This window comes from Pseudoliparis swirei, chromosome 4 (assembly GCF_029220125.1).
Source record: "Pseudoliparis swirei isolate HS2019 ecotype Mariana Trench chromosome 4, NWPU_hadal_v1, whole genome shotgun sequence".
Lineage (NCBI taxonomy): Eukaryota > Metazoa > Chordata > Actinopteri > Perciformes > Liparidae > Pseudoliparis > Pseudoliparis swirei.
Genome location: NC_079391.1, coordinates 26,975,613 through 26,996,983, shown reverse-complemented (window position 1 = coordinate 26,996,983; position 21,371 = coordinate 26,975,613). Strand labels below are relative to the sequence as shown.

The following is a 21,371-nucleotide window of genomic DNA, read 5'->3' as shown; positions in this document are numbered from 1 at the left end:
ATCAGTGTACATGTCGTTGGTCCTAGCTGGTAGTGTGTGTATGTCTGTGAGCTCATGTCTTGTTCTGCTCCCTGTAGGAACTGAAGCATCTTATTCTGGAGGCGGCGGACGGCTTCCTGTTTGTGGTTGCCGCAGAGACGGGTCGGGTGATATATGTGTCGGACTCGGTGGCGCCGGTGCTGAACCATCCCCAGTCAGAGTGGTTTGGCAGCACTCTGTATGAACAGGTCCACCCGGACGATGTGGACAAGCTGAGGGAACAGCTTAGCACTTCAGAAAACTCCATGACAGGTAGAGGAAGTCCTCTCACTAGGAATACAACTGCTGTTAGTCATTATTGGTGTGCAAAGCCCTGGCCCTCTGGAACCAGCTTTTAAATGTTATCAGTTACACCTGCAATTACCACAATGTCTGCTGTGAAAGAGATCCATCACTGTCACAACTGTGGTTTCAGACTGCAATTTAGATTAGATTTGACTTTATTCATCCCCAGGGATTCAGTGGGCAGATTAACGGCGCCTTCTATTCATCAGAAAAAACCCGACATTGACTCATTTCTCAAAAGAAACCAATTGCCACGAACACAGGAGAAGGTTTTCATTCAGATAACAGGCACCAGTCTCATGGCGGTGTCCTATCCTATCTCGTCTCAAGACATCTTTATCAAGGTGGACACTCGTCCAGTAATACACACTCACTGATGAATAGAATACATTCTTCGTCATTTCAACAGACAGGAACCGTCTTACCCTTCCTCATAACTACAAGAAACCATCTTGAGTACTTCTCTAACATCTCAGACTACTCTATTACTGTCAAATAAAACATGTTCCACATGCTCGTAGTGCCCACCAGAGGGCAGCATTGCCTCTTAAATCTCTTCCTCTGCAGCCTCCACAGAGGCTCTCTGAACCCCACTGGGTCCCTAGCCCGGCCTGTGATCCACATAACACAGTAGTCTGTATATCTGTGACTGAAGAAAATATACACTGTGCGCACATACACATTCACAAGAAACATACGCGGTCTTTAGAGTCCCAGCAATTCTCCGAGTTAAGTTTCATTCAGTGGAACTAAAGCTGTGTGTTTTCAGCTTTGTTGTGAGCCTGCAGCTCACTGATGTGGAGGACTGAACAACATGAATCAGCCTGGAACACCAGGTGTTGCTGTCTGTAGTTCTTTGTGAGAATTATGAATCTTGTAATCCATTTCCTGGTATCTCAGACACAAACAGTAGATGCTCACCTCATTCTCAGAAAGCAAGGGAAATAAATACAGGACCCAAACTGTTGAACTTCTCCTTTCATGCTGTTGAGGAAAAATAGAGTTTCTGTGGTTGGACCCACTGATAATGAAACTAGAGACAGAAAAGAACCTCCTTCCACGTGGGACTGGCTTACTTCAGAATGCCAGTGTGGTGGGATGGAGTGATATTCTGGTTACAGGAGGGGATATATTTGTATATCTTTTTGAAATTCCAAATGCATTAACAGCTCCAGTGCGGCGGAACGTCTGGCACCTTAGCTCTGATGTTCTCTGGTCGGAACTTCATAGTTGTTGGAAAGTTATCGCCACTGTGAGCGGAAGGCTCGGTCATTCCTTTGTGTGAAAACAACATTGCTGTTAAGTCATGATAATAATAATTACATTTTAATTTTGAACTTCTAATGCATGCACAGAGCTCACAAGACACGCCTTAAAAGAGAATGGTCAAAGCAGAGGCGCTTCATATTTGTACATGTGATACCAATAATGCCTGGACTGTATATGAGTACACTTTCTACTCCCAGCATCAGGCAGGAATAACAATGTTTGAGTGAGAGGGAATGGCATGTGCTTGTTGCTCTTCGGTCTAGTGGTTGATGATGTGCATGATGGGATGTCATGTGCTTACCGTGGTCATCAGCATGCTCTCCTTCATCACCTTCATATTTGCAAGATATTCAGAATTCCATTTCCATCTGGAAAGGATCAGTTCTAATGATGGAGACAGGAGATTGTGTTGTAGTAGCAAAGCCCAGCTTTAGGCTCTTCACTTCCTTTCTCCACCTGATGTCGGCCTCATTCCAAACAATCAAGGAACATAAGGCCCCTGAGGGGTCCTTGAGAGAGTTCTTCTGGGGCCCTCTGCACAATAGTTTCACTAATTCACAAGAAGTGCCCGTTGTTAAGTGATTTCAAATTATTCTCACGGCCCCTACCCTAGTGTAAGAATTTGCTGACAGTTTTATAAAAGTACAACACCAAATCCAGACTTTGAGGGTCATTGTGAGCTCTGTGTTGTTGAGACCTGGAGGAGGTTTCCTCTGGCAGCTCCACTTATCAGTCTCTTTGGGACTCCACAGGAATGTCTCAATGCCGGTAAATAGAATTGGTTGATGAAAAGACCGGTCGCTCACACAAATGTCAGTGGGATGTTTGTCAAATTCAATTCAGTTTATTTTATATAGCCCAATATCACAAATTACGAATTTGCCTCAAAGGGCTTTACAATCTGTACACATACGACGTCCCTGTCCCAGGACCTCACATCGGATCTGGAAAAACTCATTAAAAGAACATTAAAAACCCTTTCATGGGGAAAAAAGGGAAGAAACCTTCAGGAGAGCAACAGAGGAGGATCCCTCTCCCCAGATCAGATACAATAGATGTCATGTGTTGAACAGAATGAACAGTGTTACAGAGTTACAACACATTCAATGAGTATGACAAGAAACGTATGAATAATGAGTCGTAGGCATGGACCACGATCCAGACCTCCACAAACCATGAAACAAGGAGGAAGAGAGAAGGAGGGCATCAGCAAGGCCACGGAGGCAGGAGTCATCGTGAAAGAGGCCAGACCAATGAGGTCGGCCTTTAAGGAAAGAGGCTCAGAGAAGGAGGCAGGGCCATTGGGGAGGAGGCCAGGTCTAGGCCAGAGGCTGGATGCAAGAAGCAGGGTCAAGGGCTCAGGACACAGCCAGGTCCAATGGACCAATACAGCCTGATAAATCAGACCCCTAAGGGCCTTGCATTGTAAATTCATTAAAACACTCCTTCTGATAAGATGGATATAAAGCAGTGTTATTAAATATTGCCGAATGACTTTGGTCTGTGAAGTAACACATTCCCCTGAATCCTTTCCGACATTTAATTGATGTGTGGTCACAGGGAACTCCAAACTATTTGGACAATTTCTATGTGCCGCCGATGTACAGCGATGGGACCCTGCCGCTGTTCACACCAAGTTCTTTACAACTGCTGGCAAAATGACCACGACACTAGCCAGGTACATGACCCCGAGATAATTATCTTTGCTCACTGTTCGCCAAACAATAGACTATTCTCATCTGAAATACGGAGCATTTTCCTTTCTTCTTTTGTTGTACACATCCCCAATACAGCAAAACAGGTCTTTTATCCCTCCTGTAGGAAACACTGCTCAGCTTCAGTTTGGCCTCCGGCGGGGCGAGACAGTGTGTTCTCATCGTTTCATCCCCCTGCTCCTGAATCCATGTCAACAGGTTAAAAACCACAACTGTTGGGCTTTGATCTTAAAGGGAATCAGTGAGTCTGTTTGAGTCCCAACCCAAGCAGACACATACGGGTCATCTGAATACATGTTCAAAGAAGTAACCCAGATGTTTGTTGAAAATGCATTTACTGGTCTACACGTTCATGGTATTTAAATTGTGTTTGCCGTTTGTGTCAACAGGGCGCATTCTGGACCTGAAGACGGGAACAGTGAAGAAGGAGGGACAGCAGTCCTCCATGAGGATGTGCATGGGCTCCCGGCGGTCCTTCATCTGCCGCATGAGGTGTGCGTTTTGATTTGTGTGATCTCTTTTTTTTTGACTGACTCAAAGTGAGCAGTCCATCCGGAACTATGCGATCTGCAGTCATGAGCAAGTCTGACATTGTCTTGTGTTCTTCAAATGCATATTTTACAACACTTTGATTAACGCCACGTTATGCGTCCATGTTTGTGTTTGTGTGCGTGTGTGTATGTGTGTGTGTGTGCATGTGCGTATGCGTATGTGCCTGGAATGTCGGGGGTAGTTTCTCACTGACCCGTCCTCCTTGACCCTCTGCAGGCCATTTCTTGGCTTAGAGACCGGAGCTGCTTGTGAGAACTTGAGTTGAGGTCACTACGGGTGACCCCGAACAGTGTTGCTCATGAGAATATGGATCAATGTGGAAAACATATGATGAAATATGACATGTGAAATATGATTCGACAATCAGTCGACAATAGGCAAGACTTGACCGATCCGATTTGACTTAGTTGGGTATACCCCGAGAGGTCACTATTTTCTGAGTGAAATTACTGATGCATGTTGAAAACTAGAACGGGCACTCGGTAGAGCGCATACCTACGCATATCACAAGATTGGGCATTGAATTATGAACATTTTGGCATTAGTTGCATGCCAATTGGATAGAAATTGACCGCGCTATGGTAAAAAGAAGATATTGACCTTTTCGTGACTGACCCGATCGATCCCAACATCTAATCAAATGGTCCCCGGATAATAACCAATCATCCCACCAAATTTCATGCGATTCGGTTTAATACCTTTTGAGTTATGCGAGTAACACGCATACAAATAAATAAATATACGGCGATCAAAACACAACCTTCCGCATTTTCAATGCGAAGGTAATAAATGGAGCCTCTGATATAAGAACACAACTGCTTTGAAACAGTTGGCCGACAGGGATTGGTGTAACGTGGCAGCCAGTCCGCTGTGTCGCTCACAAAGTGACATCAGACCCTAACAAAGACGTGAGTGCAGTTTTGTTTCTTTTCGCTGCGGCACGGAACATTCAGGAGTCCTACTTCTAATTAGTCCCACACGCCTTAACATCGTGTTTCATTTGTGATTGATGGTGGTTTTCAGGCTGTTATTCCCACAATTAATGATGATATGAAGGCCTGTGTAGCACTATCAGGGTGAGTCAGAGACAGAGGAAAGATCTAGTAGTGAGATACAAAGCAATATACATATGTGTATATATATATATAAATACACATTTCATTGTAATTATGGAAATATAGCTGCTTTAACACCCCGCAACAAAACTACTAATAGACCTTGTGAAGATTGGTCATATTACTAAATCAACTTTCAGTCTTGTACAAACACAATAACAGCAACAACAATAATATCGGCCAGTTTCTTAAGATTACAAAATGACATCTATAGTATCTCAGGATCCATTCCAATTCTTACTGACTTTACTGGCCCCCGAACAGTAGACTACTGAATGAGGTGTTAATCTGACACATGGCTCTAGTTCTCCTCGTTTATATTATGAAGTTAGTTTAAAAGGTACCTGTAAAGTCATAGTATTCAAATGGGCAAACGAACCGGGTACCTTGTGGTTACGGGACGACCACTCTCAGACATGTTTCCCCACTGGGATGAATAAAAGTGTACATTTCTAAAAAAAAATTAAGTGCCAAACAGCAATAACATATGACTCATGCTTGCGTTTTAAATAAATAAACACCACACAAGCAATGTGCCTTTCTATCCTGACGTGATGGCATGAATATTTCTGCTCCCCAGCAGTTGCTGGTTACATCTACGTTATAGATATGTACACTTTCTATATTCTAATAATGATTTCCGTCTATCAACACCTTTACAAGCCCAGTGTCCTGCTAAATGTTTCTCTTCCTTTGTGGCTGTGATGTCGGGATTTCCCGGTTAACTCATTACTCATTGTCTACAAACTACATGAAAGCAGCTGCGACTGCCTCAAGGGCTCATGGCAGCTCATGTTAGTTTAGCCAAATAACATCACTTTTCAATTTCCTTGCTGACGTGCTGGCTGGAGCCTCGCTTGCTTTGGATCGATCACAAAGGGCTGACAGTTGCACGAGAGCCTGAGCGTGGCATGCTGTGAGGAGTTGTTGTTGGCCTGGCATGTTCTTCTGTCCTGTTGCTATTCCAGGCTCTGCATAATTCAAACAACATGCTGCTGGGACGCTCTGGAAGAAAGTGCAAGAGAACAGTGAAAACGCAACCACATCTTTGACACGTATATAAACATGGCTGAGTGGAACACAGCACATTTCAGGGAAGCCATTACAAGATCCAGGCAGGGTTATGTAATGCTCAGCCACGAGAAAAACACCGTCTGACTGTCTGACCGTCTGACTGTTTGACGCTGACCTTAAAGGAAGTTCATCCGTCCACGCAATGGCTGCCGTGTTTGACTTGGGCTTCACCCGACACGCTGACCAGCTATAACAAAAGGACATTTACAGAGTGTAGCCACTCGGGACGCAATATGGTAAATATAACACATACAATGATATTGAGTCACTGATTGGATCAGAAGAACAAAAAGAAGAGAGATGCATCGATCACGTTTTTCTGACACTAGACCCAAATGTTGATGAGCCCCATCAGCCCCGTCATCTATAGCGGTTATGTTTTGGAAAAAACACACAATTCAAAAGATTAAAGTATGAGCACGTGTGGGGCTTGTAAAGTAATTCTGAAACTGGGCACTTCGCAAATGATGGAAAACAGGCTTCCGGACGTGCGTGAATTAAGTTATCAACATTTAATGGCAGGAAGGGTAAAACAAACATTCAAGGCTCACGATCGTGATCTTCATCGGCTCCTCCGCCCTCCTTCCGGCGTCGAGAATACCTGTGGAAGAGACCCGATTTCTCTAATCCACGGAGTTTTATACTCAATGTCCCCAGCCCGGTCAATACGTCACTTCTGGTGTATTTTCACAATAAGAGTCCCGTCTTGTTATTGTCCGCATTAAAGTCACTTTCACAATAAAAGTCCCTTGTTTTTGTAAGTAACTTGACGGAATTCAACCGGCCTCGTCAATCTATAATACGAACATACAGTCACTCATGCAAATATACATTAATTCTTGCCATTTACATTTGCATAGAGTAAACATTAGCCCTATGCTTCATCATACATTAATAACAATATCAATATTCTCCCTAATATTTTCTATTATAATATCTTTCCATATGTATTAATTTAAAACATAAGACCTCTGCAGATGTTATCAAAATAAACTATTACAACTTAACAGGCTCATGCGAGGCTGTCATGAAAAGCAAAGCTTTCCGTACACTAAACTTTAAAAACCTTGTAAAGTAAGCATACTGCGTCTGAGATTTGAACTAATGTTTTTTTTTTTTAAACAAGCAATATCGATAAGCCACATCGGGTTTCAGAAATCGTTATGAGCATTCTTGAAAATCATGTTTAGTGCCAGCTGTGATAAAGTTGATTTGAGTTCCAGCTGTTGTTTTCAAATTCATCCTTTTGACAACACATCGTCCCTGTTTTCTGTCAATCATACCTGGTGTATTTTCAGGATGTTTTTTTATCAACAGTTATGAATATTATATGAATATTATATTCCACTGCTCTCAATAGAACCCCCTGTGTGCTAAGCACTTAAGGAGCCTCTTAAATGGACATGTTATTATTAAGGTTGGCATGTTTATTCTGTTGAGAAAATGAGGACCTCCAAAACAATTTAACAATACAAAAGCCTTTTTTGGGGGGTACTTACACCTTTATTATTGTTTCAATGTATGATTAATTTTAATTGGATTACCTTCAACTATAAAACTAGACCATGCAGCAAAGGACCATTACCTGTTTCTAGGTGCTTTAAAAATAATAGTAATTGTTTTTTAATGCGTCAAGAGAGCACAGGCACTGCTGTGTGTGTGTGTGTTTTGTGTGTTTGTGTGTGCGTAATTCAGTGGGAAATCATCTGAATTGTATAATAGCAATGGAATAGTCACCCACATTCTCTTCACGGCCCGTAGAGAGTGGCTCATGTGAGCTGTGTCGGTACGTGGTGGACGTTGTTTGTCAAGCAGCTGTATGTGTGCCGCCTCCTCCTGTCGTCAGCAGCCACTAACCGGCATCATGTGCCACTGGAATGTAATGTATGCCTCCGTCTTCGCCTTGTGTTTGCGTGCAGGTGCGGCACCGCTCCTCTGGATCACATCTCCCTAAACCGCCTGTCTAACATGAGGAAGAGATACAGGTAGGGGAACATCCGCTCTAATCCACTGTAATTACATTCTGCTCTCTGGAGGGCAGGCTCCCGTCGGTTTTCAAAATCCCGTTCCGAAGTTACTGCGGTGTTGACAACCGGCAGATAAACTCAAAGGTGATTGTAAAAATGTTCAGATAATAACTGCCACGCTGCATCCAGATGAGCTGAGAGGAGTGGATGAACATGTTGACGTCATGTGGGTCACCTCCAGTTCTGACCCACGCTTACAGCACAGGCTGTTTAGAAGAAGTGCACGCAGTCACAAACACCTCTGATCAGAGGACTACTGTTTTGATGACTTGAGTTCTGCTTTTGTGCCGTCGCCATCTTGATGTTTTGCTTCCACTCTCAAGAAGTAAAAACGCTTCATGAACGGATTAAAGTTGTCGATGAAAATACAGACAATGCCGTGATAGAGATCTGTCAATCACCCGCCCTGCTTCACACCCTGCTTTATGGTCTATTTTTTTTTACTCTAAATGTTAGAAATAATGCAGGTTTATGCACTTCAGGCCATCCAAATCGTCTGATTGGTGCAGATTGTATTGGTTGTGTGCAGTCTGACAGGAAGTGCTGCATGCCGTGCTCAGGGCTTTAAAAAAACAACTGTTATTTCTAGTTATGTTTTTATGTAGATAAAACAATCTGCCTGTTTTCGGGTATGGTTACAAATCAATCATTACATTGTTCCAAAAATATGCTAGAGTTAAAACTCAGTCAAAGATAAGGCCGTGCTCTTTGGAGTGAAGATGATCGATATCAAAGGAACTAAACAGATTTTAGCAGTTAGTGCACCAATAATGTAGCAGGTTGGGACACAACCATTTTTATGTCATGATAATCAACTCTGTCATGGTCATATAGTACGATTTTCGATTTTTATATAAAGTGTGTATAGATGCAGCATTAAAAATGTGTGAATAATATATGTATATTGTTTACTTGTGCTATTACTAAAAGCAGTCTGAGCATCACATGTCTGAGAGAGCCTGTAATTTTGTTAAGTCCTTACACAGCTGTGTCTGAGAACCTAACATGCTGCTGTCTGGGTCTGTGTGTGTGTGTGTGTGTGTGTGTGTGTGTGTGTGTGTGTGTGTGTCTGTGTGTCTGGGTGTGCGTGTGTGGCTGTACATGTTCGTGATGGACAGGAATGGCCTCGGACCCTCAAAAGAAGGAGAGGCTCAGTACTCTGTGGTGCATTGCACTGGCTACATCAAAGCCTGGCCTCCTGCAGGTAAACAAACAAACACACACACGTACACTCCCTGAGCTGGACGCTCTGGTTTCTACCCCCGCTTAACCCAAACTTCACCTCCCTGCATGAGTCCCTGCTCAGAGTGAAGCCAGGTCTAACCTAAAGCAGCTGTGCATAGTTTTGGATCAGGACCTGGATTCCACCACAGATCTATAACAGCCTGTGTGGTTATTATCTATTGCAGCCACAGCATTCAGAGCGGCTTTGTTGAAAGTCTGTGTTCTCTGTTGACGTGAGACTGCTCCATCCCGTGAGCCACGGTGCGAAGCAAACATTTCATATCGTTGTCTTTGTCTGAATTTGACTGCTGGAGTGTTTTTGCAGTCGGTCTTGTGGCCGACACAATTCCTAACTGACAGCACAGGTGTTTGCTGTAACAACAAGCCTGTCGATGGAGTGTGTCCCCCCCTACCAGGGACCCTAACCCTAACCCTAACCCAGCTCCAGGTGTTCATCTGACCCTCCTTTCTGTTCCAGTTTCTGTACACTCAGCAAATAGAGTTATACAACCCAGCATATCTGCAGCTTCATCTTTATGAATTCATGCTGCCTCTAAATATCACCGTAGGGCAGAATTCCTCACATTTGTTATTGAGCGAACCGGGAGTATATTTTGCAGAAATTGCTGCTCTTCTCAAACTCGCATATTGTGGTCCGGCCCACACCCTGAAATTAGGTCAGAAGATACCCAGTAAAAAAAAATCTCAAACAAATCCAGACCTGTTTTTTGAAACGTATGAAAAGGTTTGCACAGCCAGAATCCACATGTGTTACAGTACATTCCAACACTGACATGATTTCACTGTGATAAGAAAATATTTTTGTCAAAGTTCTCCTGTATGTAACCAGTCCAATCAATGTATTGTATGATACACATGTAACACTTGCCAATTCAATTCAATGTCTTTTGTATAGTCCAAAATCACAAATGACTAATTTGCCTCAGAGGGTTTTACAATCTGTACACATACGGCATCCTCTGTCCCAGGACCTCTGATTGGTTCAGGAGCAACAGAGGAGGATCTCTCTATCAGGACAGAAGTAGAATAGATGTCATGTGTACAGAGTAAACAACGTAACAGAGTTACAACACATTTAATGCATATGACAGAAATTATTATATAATAGTAGTAGTCGGCATGATGAGAAAGTTACAACTACCAAACCTAGCAGCAACAGTGGATATCGTAGAATAATTATGACAATACAATCAGTAATTGTATTGGCAATACTAAGAGCAACGCAACTAATAATACTGATAATAATAGCAGTAGGTGTCGGGCAGGACCAGGGTCCAGATAAAACCACAATCCATGTAAACCTGTGTGCTGAAAAAGCACAAAGACTCCGGGGAAGAAGTAGAGTTAGTAATGTGCAATGATAGGACATGAATTCATCCGTAAGGAGGGAGAGGAGGAGAGAGCAGCTCAGCAGCCTATAAGTGTCACGACTGTTGTAGCCAGAGAGAGGGGGGACCCACATGCCGACAGGAACTTTAATCTCCTTAACACATACAAAGTAACAGGTCAACAACACAAGATCTAAACAGTACAATCCAACACTGGGGAATGAGACAAACAGGGTTTTAATACACAGGGAAGGCGCAGGTGATTGGACACAGGTGGAAACAATCAGGGACAGGGCAGACAATCACAGGGACAGGTAGTGCAGGGAAACAGAGGACACGAGAGACGGGGACTTCAAAATAAAACAAGACACAAAAACTCCAGATCCTGACAATAAGCCTATAGCAAGGAAATTTTTTTTTTCTCTTTTTTTTGTTTTCTCTTCTTTTTTTCTTTCACCATTTTCTTTAAGTTTTTTGTTCTACTTTTACTTTTACTTTTTGAATCGGTGAGTGAGCTGCTTTTTTTTCTTTATACGTTCGGCTACTATGTTGACGCGCTTTGTCGATGCAGGCGGTTTTCTGTCTGGAGAACTTATGCTGATCCTGTGCTCACGCGCTGGAGAACCGGAGAAGGGCTGTGCCTGAGGGCGGGTGTCAGAGGGAGGGCTAAAGCGCTGGAGCTACGGAGACCGGCGCCGGGCGAAAGAGCGGTGTGCCAGCTGAGGGGCGGGCGAATAAGGATGGCTGCTCTGCCTGCGCTAATAATGACGGGGAGGTCTTCCGAAAGAGCAGTCTTTTGTGTTCGCTGGGAGGGGTGAGCTGCGGGACTTCCCGGTCTTGGCGCGTCTTTGCTCGGCTTCATGGGAGCCGCGGGCCAGCAGAGGGAGGCTTCTTTGGTAAGAAGACTGACGCGAAGGTTTATGTGAATGAGCGGTGGTGCCACCCGGACCGTGTGTACTGTGCGAGCTGACCATGCGCCCCAGCGCAAGAAGAGCGGGTGGTGTGCGCTTGAGTTGTATGCCGCGAGGATTTATCCGTCCGGCGGTGTGCCGCCTGTGTGCGCACGTCAGCTGGCTGCGCTTGCTGTGGAGCACTGCACGTCTCCACTGTCTGTCTGCATCCCACCACTGTGGACACCATCGCCATTCCTATCACTGGTCTGCTGAATCACACACTGGGTAAGCTCTGTGTCTGCTCTGCATCCAACTAGCCTGCCCAACAGGAACAATAAAACTCTGGACTTACCTCAGCCTGGATACTACTATGCAAAACATCCCGACACACTCCCCCCGGCAGCTGGTCTCATGACCTGGACCTGCTGACGCAGGTATTGGAGTATCCCGACTGACAGGCTGATGTCACCAGGTACCAGTCCTGAGGGCCTGGTGTCCACCAGGGACGTGAGGAGGGTCTCGGACTGAGAACGGACTGTGGACTGCTGTGAGTGGATCCTGGACTGGGACCAGGACTGGTGACCGTCAACGAGGAGGAATACATCAACTTCTGTAGACAATACATCATCCCATCACGGACATCACCACCATAACATCACGGGAAAGCCGGGGACACCCCAAAACACTCTATGACTGCTGCTTAACAACAACACCAGCTGAAGAAAGCTGACCTGACAAGGAACTCTGGAGAGGCTAAGCTCAAGTCAAGAGACAAGGGCAAGGGAGGGAAGAAGCCAGGACTCTCCAGAGGAGCAGCTCAGGGAAGTGGAGACAGGAGGAAGCTGGAGGCCACACTCTGAGGGAACAACACAACTGGCAGCCAGGAGGAGACAAGCAGAGAACTGGTTTGGTGGAGCTTGAGATGGAGGGTCTTTTCAGCCCCTCCTCTTCAGTCCTTCCATCCACCTCCACACCCTCCCTCCCCCTCCCCCCCTCTGTCCCCCCCCCCTCTCACCTCCTCCCTCTGCGAGCCCTCCCGAGCCACACTCCCCTGGCTCCCCTCTGAGACTGTCGACTGACCAGGTGAGAGAACACTGGCAGAAGCTGAGTGGAAGAGAGCTGAAGCTCCTGATGGCATCCCCCCCAGGGTCCTAGGTCCTGATCCGCCCAGCTGTCCTCAGCCCCACAGCGCCTCTTCAACCTCACAGCCAGTCCCTGGAAGTGTCAGTGCTGTGGAAGTTCAAAGTCCTGGTCCTGGTCCGGTCCCGACCCCTGTCCCTCCTCTCACCTACCGGTGGGTGCTGTCACCTGGAACTCCCTACTCTGCCCAGGAGAGGCTGGTGCCCCCCCCCCCGGCAGGTGTGAAATCACTCCTGGACACCCTCATCGACAACACCGCAGCCTCATGTGGGAGTGGTGGACGCCATCATCATCTGCTGCAACGAGACTCGCACTCGCACCGCACCTGAATGCGTTCCGATGCATCTCTCACTTTCTTGAGTCACTCCAGCACCTGCCAGCCTGCTTGCCTGAGCAGGCAGTGTGAAGCAGTGGACGCTGGCATGTGGGCCACCACCCACCTCTGTCTGAGATCACCATGTGCTGTCATGAGCACCACAGCAGAATGAGGTGCTGGTGTGTCTGTCTGCAGTGTGGTGGTCAGTGATGTACAACCAGAACTGTTCCTTCTCTTCTTCCTCTTGTGAGTGACTTCCAGTACAGATGATGACAATGCCATCTCAGCAGTACTCTGATGATTCTGCAGTGGGTCGGTGAGTGGGTGGGAGGGAGGGGAGGAGAGGAGGAGTGGTAAGTGAGTGTGAGTGTGGGATGGGCCCAGACCTGCGGCTGAGCGTGTGCTGTGGAGAGAGATGGTGAGAGGTGGTGGGAGTACAGCAGGAGGTGTCCTGGGAGTGGTCCTGGGAGTGGTGAGATGGTGGACATGGTGGAGTACAGCCGGGCCTGGGTCGAAGGAAGGAACTGAGCTGGAACCAGCGCTGTGTACAAATGGGCTGTGTACAAGAAGGGGATGAGTCGAAAGCTTTCCCAGTGTGCAGCGCAGCAAGATGCTGGCAGCAAGATGTCGGAGTTATTCTACCAGTCGTGTGTTGCCATTGTCTGCTGGGGGTGTCTGCTGGGTGCATCGAGAGCCGAGCACCAAACAACTTAACAAACTGGTTAGGATCGCCGGCGCTGAGCTCCTGGAACGCTGAGCACCTGGGAGAGGTGGTGGAGAGAGAAAGTTTGAAGAAACTGGTGTCCCTGGACAACAACACCACCACCCCACACCCTCACAGGACAGGGACACAGACTCATTTCTCTCGCTCACGCTCCGCTGCCGGAGAGAATACAGGAGAACATTCCTGCCGGCTGCCTGAGGCTCTAAGCAGTTCACCCTCTTCACCAGACCTAACCCTAACCCTTCTTTATTTTTTGTTTTTTTTTTTTTGTGTGCTGCTACTAGCTGGACTCGAAATTTCCTTCAGGGATTAATAAAGTATATATCTATCTATCTATCTATCTATCTATCTATATCTAGAGGCTGGACCAGGTGAACCTGATTCAGCTCTAACTATAAGACTATCAAAGAGGAACGTCTTTAGTCTACTCTGAAATGAGGTGACTGTGTCTGCCTCCCGGACTGAAAGTGGAAGCTGATTCCGTAAAAGAGGAGCTTGATAACTGAAGGCTCTGGCTCCCGTCCTACTCCACGTCATTCATGTAGGTGAAGCAGCAGAGAGGAGTTTAATGTTTCCACCTTTGTGTTATTGAGCCTTCAGTCCAGGTAGGGAAGTCAGACATATTTATCTCGACAATATAAATAAATAGAACAACGCAGAAAAGTGTAGAATTACCTTCCGTTCTTGTTCCAAATATCAACTGAAACCATCTTGCAATATTTTTCCAAAATCTGCCCTCAAGGTGTAGTAGGAAAAAAAGTAAGAATACACTGGCTATGATCAGAAGTATTTTGTTTAACTTTGGCTCATAGCGTATATCAGTATAACTGTTATATCCTGTGGATCTGAGGCACGCCAGTTTGTTACAACAACACAAGACCTCCGATGACTCTCTCCATTACACTATGCGGTGTTCACAGAGACGTGGATTGGAATGCACCCCCACGGCCTCAGAGCAGGTGTCTAGATGGCTCAAGTGTTAAACGCGGATGATGGAACTGAACAACATTAAGTATCACAGGATTAAATAGCCTCTTGAACATTTGTAAGTTCTAACACTCGCATATATAACCACGCCGTGTGTGTTTTGAAATCACTGACATATGGTTTACTTCCTTCCACTAAATATAATCCTCGGAATGTTCTGGGCACAATGCTGCTGGTTAGCAGTCATCAGGCGAGACACACGCACTCATTAATTGCAGATGGATAACAGTGAGGACCCGAACAGATGCTGCTGACTGAACCGTTAGACGAGAGGAATGTAGCCACGAGGCAGGACGGAGTTTTGCCGACTTAATGCTAACGTGTTATTGTTAACTGGAAGGCATTTCTTTCTGCTCTCTGATTACTGCGTATTAAACAGCAATCTGGATGCGATTACAGACTTTTTATTGTTTTGGTAGACTCTTCCTTCCTCCGGCCTTGGAATGAGCCGTGCACGTGTGTCTGGGATAATCCAGAAAAGGCTTTGAAAGAGGGGGTTGTAAACTGGTTGTGAAATCAGTAACATCAGTGGACCCGATCCGTCTTCTTTCAGCCCAGAACCCGTATAGCGGTTGTTATGATATTGGATATCTTACCCACTATTTATATGAACTAAATGCTGATTACATATGTATCTGACACATTGAAGTAACAGCATACTGAATCTCACGTTCCATATTTTTCACAAGCTACTTCACCAATATAATCAGTAACTAGTGGGGCGGAGATTACGTGAACCAATTGAGAGATGAAGTGTCACTCAAAGTTGTTGCCGCGAGAGAAACACTCAGTCCACTCTGTGCAGTGGTGTGACAGAGCTCACTAACACGCTATGTGGCCATTGGCAAGGCAAAAAGTGCATTCTCAAAAGCGCGCCATCAAATTATGTCGAGGGCCATTTGAAGTTTGATTTGTGGGGCCAGACAGAGGAACATCTCCGATTCTGTCTCTGAAATCTGATTTTCAAAAGAAATTTAACAGTGCCATGTTAATGCCGCCAGCAACAGTGGTGGCCAGAGGCTTTCGTGTTTTTAGTTTGTCCATCTGCGCGTGCACACGCAGCTGTCACGTGACATCTCAGGAACACGAGGTAGGAATCCATCACATTTAGTGCAAACTTCCACTGAACTCAATGGTGAACTAATCGGCTTTTGGTGGTCGGAGGTCAAAGAGGATCGCTGGCGTGAACGTGGCTATCGGGACTGAAACTAATATGACTTTATATTTGATCGGAACACAGAACAAACAGCAAAGTTATTACGGGAAATGGAATTGATATGTCTGTTTGTGTCTTTGACTCCCTTGACCTTCTCTTTTACTGAATTATTGGTCGACGGAGAGGACCAAGTTTGAATATTTGCTATAATGAAGTCTGTCAGGGTATTTTGGAAACTTACGTTCAGTTGGAAGGCTTAATCGTAAAAACATGACTTTTAAATCAGCGTAGAGGAGCAGTGGCTTTGTCAGCCGGGAGATTTCTGCAAAGTTCAAGGATATGGAAAATGAAGTGCTTTGACTTTTTAAGAAATGTCTGTTTCCCTGTTGTTCCACTTCTTACTCTTCTCGCTCTCTGTGTCCCCACCAGGTATGACAATACCAGAAGAAGACACAGAGGCAGGTCAGACTGGAAAATACTGCCTTGTGGCCATCGGAAGACTGCAGGTGTGTTTCGTTGCACGGTCAATTGGACCTTTTTTCCCTGAATAAAAGCGAAAAATATAATATCTGTATGTTTTGATGTGTTTTACCCAGGCATCTCAATGGCTTCAACCGTGAAGAATTGCGATTTTTTAAAAAAGTTTGACCTACCGCTTTTCCCATTTTCTTAACTACAATTACAACTATAGTTGACAAGAATAGTTACCCAGTGATATAATTCATATCGAGTATCTATTATATATTTCTTTGAAAACATCTCCTGGAATGAACTGGATGTATTTAAGTTTCTCACAAAAAACTATCGTTAAAACATCTCCCAATGCTCATTTTTACTGAGTACAGCCTGAACGCATCATAATTTAAGTGAATGCAACGTCTGTTAACGTTGGCTGTTGAACCCCGAGCAGCATGATGGGAATGAGTTACAGAAAAATAAGTGGCTGATTATTACGTTTTTCTTCCACTGCTTTTTTTATTTTCTGTTCGGACATATTCTCAACAAGTTATGAGCGGTGTACAGACGTAAAAAAACTAGGGCTGTGAAATGATTAAAATTTTTAATCAGATTAATCACAGGTTTCTGTGGATTAATCATGATTAATCACATATATACATTCAGGGTTTTTCCTGGGTCAAAATGGGTCTTCGGTGCTCCAAAAATTTTTTTGGCGCGATGCGCGCGCACCATCTATTCGTTAAGTGAGTGATCAGCAGCTGGCCGCTCGGTCCATTCGCGCACCTCACAGTTGCGTATTGATCAGACAAGAAGACACGCTTATCAACTCCAGTGTTTCCCCTATTATAACAGGGGGGAATCTCCACCCGTCACCCTGTAATTTTCGTCTACCCCCCCCCCCCCCCCCCCAGTCAACAATTCTCGGCTCGCGCGACAGAGCGATGCGCGCGCCGGCATCGAAGCTCTGCGGCGACCGCGATCGACATATTGAGCACCCCTGCATTAAAACATTAAAGAGCCGAGAGTTTTTTTTCAGCGTGAGAAATACGATGTGTGGCGGGAGTGCGTGAGTTAAGAGCCCGTGACACTTGAGAGCCCTGCATTGCTCACCAGTGCGCGCGCCAGCATCGGAGCTCTGCTGTGCGAGCCGAGAGTTGTTGACGGGGGGGAGGGGGGGGGGGTGCAAGTGACTTTTTTTCATCCCGATGTGTGCGCACACGCCGGCATCCGAGCTCTGCGGCGCGCGAGACGGAGATCGGAGTCGTGTTAACGCCACACGTAGAGACAGAATGACATGCTGCTGGTTCGAGACGACCAACAATAGACGGATTGGAAGCTCATTCTGCGCATGCGTTAAATGCGTTAAAAAACAAAAACTAGTTAAACCTGTAATTGAATTAACTGAGTTAACGCGTTATTTTTCACAGCACTAAAAAAAACTATTTCTTTTAACTGTTTTCGCATTTCAGATTTTTTTTTTTTTCAGAGTTTTTGTCTGCAAAAAAAGGATTTATAAGCATTCAGCCATTCGCCGGTTGTGAGCTCAGCTAAAAATGGACTGGTTTCAATCGCATCTCTATTAAATATGTCTATATATCTTCCCTCAGGTGACCAGCTCTCCGGTCTCTATGGATCTGAACGGCCTGTCTGTGCCCACAGAGTTCCTGTCACGGCACAACTCGGATGGTGTCATCACTTTTGTGGACCCACGCTGCATCAACGTCATTGGTTATCAGCCTCAGGTTAGCTAAGAGGGATTAAAGGGACTGATAATGTCATTTTAATGCATAATAGAGACAGGAGTGTTATCTATTTTAAGTTACATGCCAGTGAAATTTGCAACGTATTCATATACGATAAATTGCCAAAATAGTCTTTTTATAAGCATTTCCCGAATAAAGTGGGTTATCATAATTTTTATTTGAACTGCAGAGAGAGCGGATTCTTCATTTGAAAGCGTCTTTCATCGGAATATATTATACATTCACAATCTTTAAGATTATTTATACATCTTTGAACCATCCCTGGTTTCCCATCTGGTCCCGGTATAATTGTCTGTTGATATAAACATATCCTCCGTGTTTACCTGCTGTTTTGATAAATGTCTTTATAAATTCGGTACACGTGCAGACAATGAACATTCCAACCCTAGTCACGATACGGCCTCAGACGTACTACTCTTGTTCTGCATAAGGAACACATTCCATGACTGAGCATTAGTTTGCATGATGAGTTCTGTTACGGTTTGACAGTGGAAATAAGCAGACCAGGATGAGAAATGTGTCCTGCCTGCACTCGTCTGAAACACATTACTGTGGCCAGTCAGCATCTTGTTGCTCCTCCTTTCACTCAACAAGAAACCGCTGAGAGGAAATCACCCGAATCACAGATTACATTGCTTCATAACTAATGGATTCTGCTTCCAAGAGATAACTCGAATATTTTTGTTTTTGTTTTTTTGACCTTTATTTAACCAGGTAAAATCAATTGAGAACCAGTTCTCATTTACAATGATGACCTGGTCAAGAGGCAGCAGCACAGTTCATGTAGTCCTTATTGTCTTTTGCTGCAACATTATATTTATCTTACTTTTACAAATTAAGCATCTACCATTTAGCTAACATCTGCAATGACCTCTCACCTTTCAAGGAGAAGGTTTGCATTCAGTGTTTGAATCACTTTGTATGACAACGACATTCAGACTTAAGACTTGATGGTAATTACCAGTTTATTTAATTGAAGAAAGCCAATAAGTGGACATCATATTCCCACAATGCAATATGCAGTATTTTGTTTCTGTGTAGTTATTTGGTTGAACAAACAGTGTATGAGGATGAACTCCTGTTAACCGATTGTTATCCTGTCTTGTAGGATTTGCTGGGGAAAGATATTCTGGAGTTCTGCCATCCTGAGGACCAGAGTCACCTGAGAGAAAGTTTCCAACAGGTAGGGCGGGACTGTAGCGGTTCTTTGGACCTGAACACTTCTTTTTTGTGTCTTTTTTTGTCATATCATGGGGAGATCATTGGATTTAAACGTGAGAAATTCAACAAACAAAATTTAAAAAATTAAAAAGCGAAAGGAACGTATTGGCAAAACATCCCACAAAACCTGTGTGGAAGTAATGACAAGTTGTTTTGTAGCACTTTCCAAAATCCAGGGTCACAAAGTGATTCACAAAAAGATGAATGTTCAAGTAAGGGTGTTTCTTATTATTAAGGTTAATATGCTTCTCAACAAAATCTGTGCTGGTTGAATTCTGTGAACAATGAGGGGAAAGTCAAATTATTTCCCTATTTTCAGGGAACTCATGGGCGGCCATAGTGATCACCATCACTATTGGTGGCGGTTGGTATAGTGTCAGCCTAATGTTCACAACCTGCCGCCACACATTACCAGCTCGTAATACTGTCATCAGTGGGATTTAGGCTCAATTACCTTTGATTTACCTCATTTGGCAATAAAAAAAAAACTTAACAGACATGTATTTAAATTAAACTCTGAGATTGAGAAGTATCTTGTGTCTTCGCATTGTTCGGTTTGGTTTGACAGTGCTGGCAGGCTGAAAGATTGGGTTCCATGATTTTTTTCTTTCTTATGTCTGCAAGTATTCAGCCTTCTCTGATTTGATTCTGATCATAAATGATTCAACTGCAACTCTGTTCCATGACACGTAGCATTGTGTAATATTAACAACTTGATTCAGTGATTTATTCTATGATTTATATCCCCATTCTCCATATTCATCAGCAAACCTGCATCCTTCTGCCTTTTAATATTCATAGCGGATCTTAAGCAGCGGAACTTTTTTTTCTTCCTCTCCCTCATCCTCCTCTTCCCAGTTCTCCATATCTGTGATCAGCTGCCAGCCTCAGAAATTCATTTCAAAGTCATTTTAGATCCATGTTACAGTGGGAAGAAGTGCATCGCTTTTATTACTCACTGTCAATCAGCCGGGTGTTTGGCTCAGAGGAGCCACAGAGCACACGTTCATAACACAGCAGAAAGCACAAGATGACAGCTCAACTCAAAACATAGAAACCACAGTTATTGCATTCTCACAGATAGTGGAAGTGGTTTTATTGACAAACTGAAATACAATAAATGGGTTCCCCCTCTGTTCTTGGCTCAGGGAAGGCTCTGCTAAAACAGTGTAACGTAGACTTGATGACATCATAGCTAATTGAATGCTCCACTCTCTTGATGAAACTCTTCAATGGTTAACTTCAAAATCTGAAATAAATTGTAATGGTATGAGAAATACATGAAGCTGTTATGACAATATTGCTGCTACTCTTTACATCTGCAGACCCAGCTGGAGAGTTAACACGTGTTAAAAAAACAGAAGGCTGAATCAGTGGTGTTCCTCCCTCTGCAGGTGGTGAAGTTGAAGGGTCAGGTTCTGTCAGTGATGTATCGTTTCCGAATGAAGAACAGGGAGTGGATGCTGATCCGAACCAGCAGCTTCACCTTCCAGAACCCATACTCTGACGAGATAGAGTACATCATCTGCACCAACACTAACGTCAAGTAGGTTCCTCACACACACACACACACACACACACACACACCATCAGCATAAAGAGGCTGACAAAATGTCCGATTTAAAAGAGCCAACATTTGATTTATGTTCAACTAACATTCTCCAAAATGGATACGGTAAGACAGCAAGTAGTAAAGACACAAATACAAATCCTCCTATGAGGCATTTATAAAGGATTTATTACCTTTTTTATTCTACCATTATTTTTTAAAGCACAATAATCAGATTGATTCACACTCGCAAACACACACTAGACCACACCACTCTGGTGCAGATACGGTAACATTACTCCAGAGAAGGGCCCATCATTTAAAGACATTCTTTGAGAAATGATATCGGAAAATGTTGAAAACAACATAAAAAATTGAAAAATGATCCACTTATTTTTTTGAAATATACAGAAATTGTCTCTTTTATTCATAGAATTATGGTCCATCTGGTCACAGCATATTTCTGTTGTGGCGTTGTGATAGTATTGGTACTGTAAAGGTGCGTTCACACCAA

General features: G+C 44.3%; 1 protein-coding gene across 2 annotated transcripts in view; it reads left to right on the top strand.

The window, feature by feature from the left end:
- The window catches only part of arnt2 (aryl-hydrocarbon receptor nuclear translocator 2), a 54,162-nt gene that overhangs the window by 17,185 nt on the left and 15,606 nt on the right, over positions 1–21,371 (top strand). For both annotated transcript variants that reach the window (XM_056412569.1, XM_056412570.1), the window contains exons 5-12: positions 78–291; positions 3,698–3,800; positions 7,969–8,034; positions 9,195–9,280; positions 16,295–16,371; positions 17,932–18,066; positions 19,196–19,270; positions 20,703–20,854. In XM_056412569.1, coding sequence (XP_056268544.1) covers positions 78–291; positions 3,698–3,800; positions 7,969–8,034; positions 9,195–9,280; positions 16,295–16,371; positions 17,932–18,066; positions 19,196–19,270; positions 20,703–20,854 — 908 coding nt within the window. The remainder of the gene's footprint in view (positions 1–77; positions 292–3,697; positions 3,801–7,968; positions 8,035–9,194; positions 9,281–16,294; positions 16,372–17,931; positions 18,067–19,195; positions 19,271–20,702; positions 20,855–21,371) is intronic.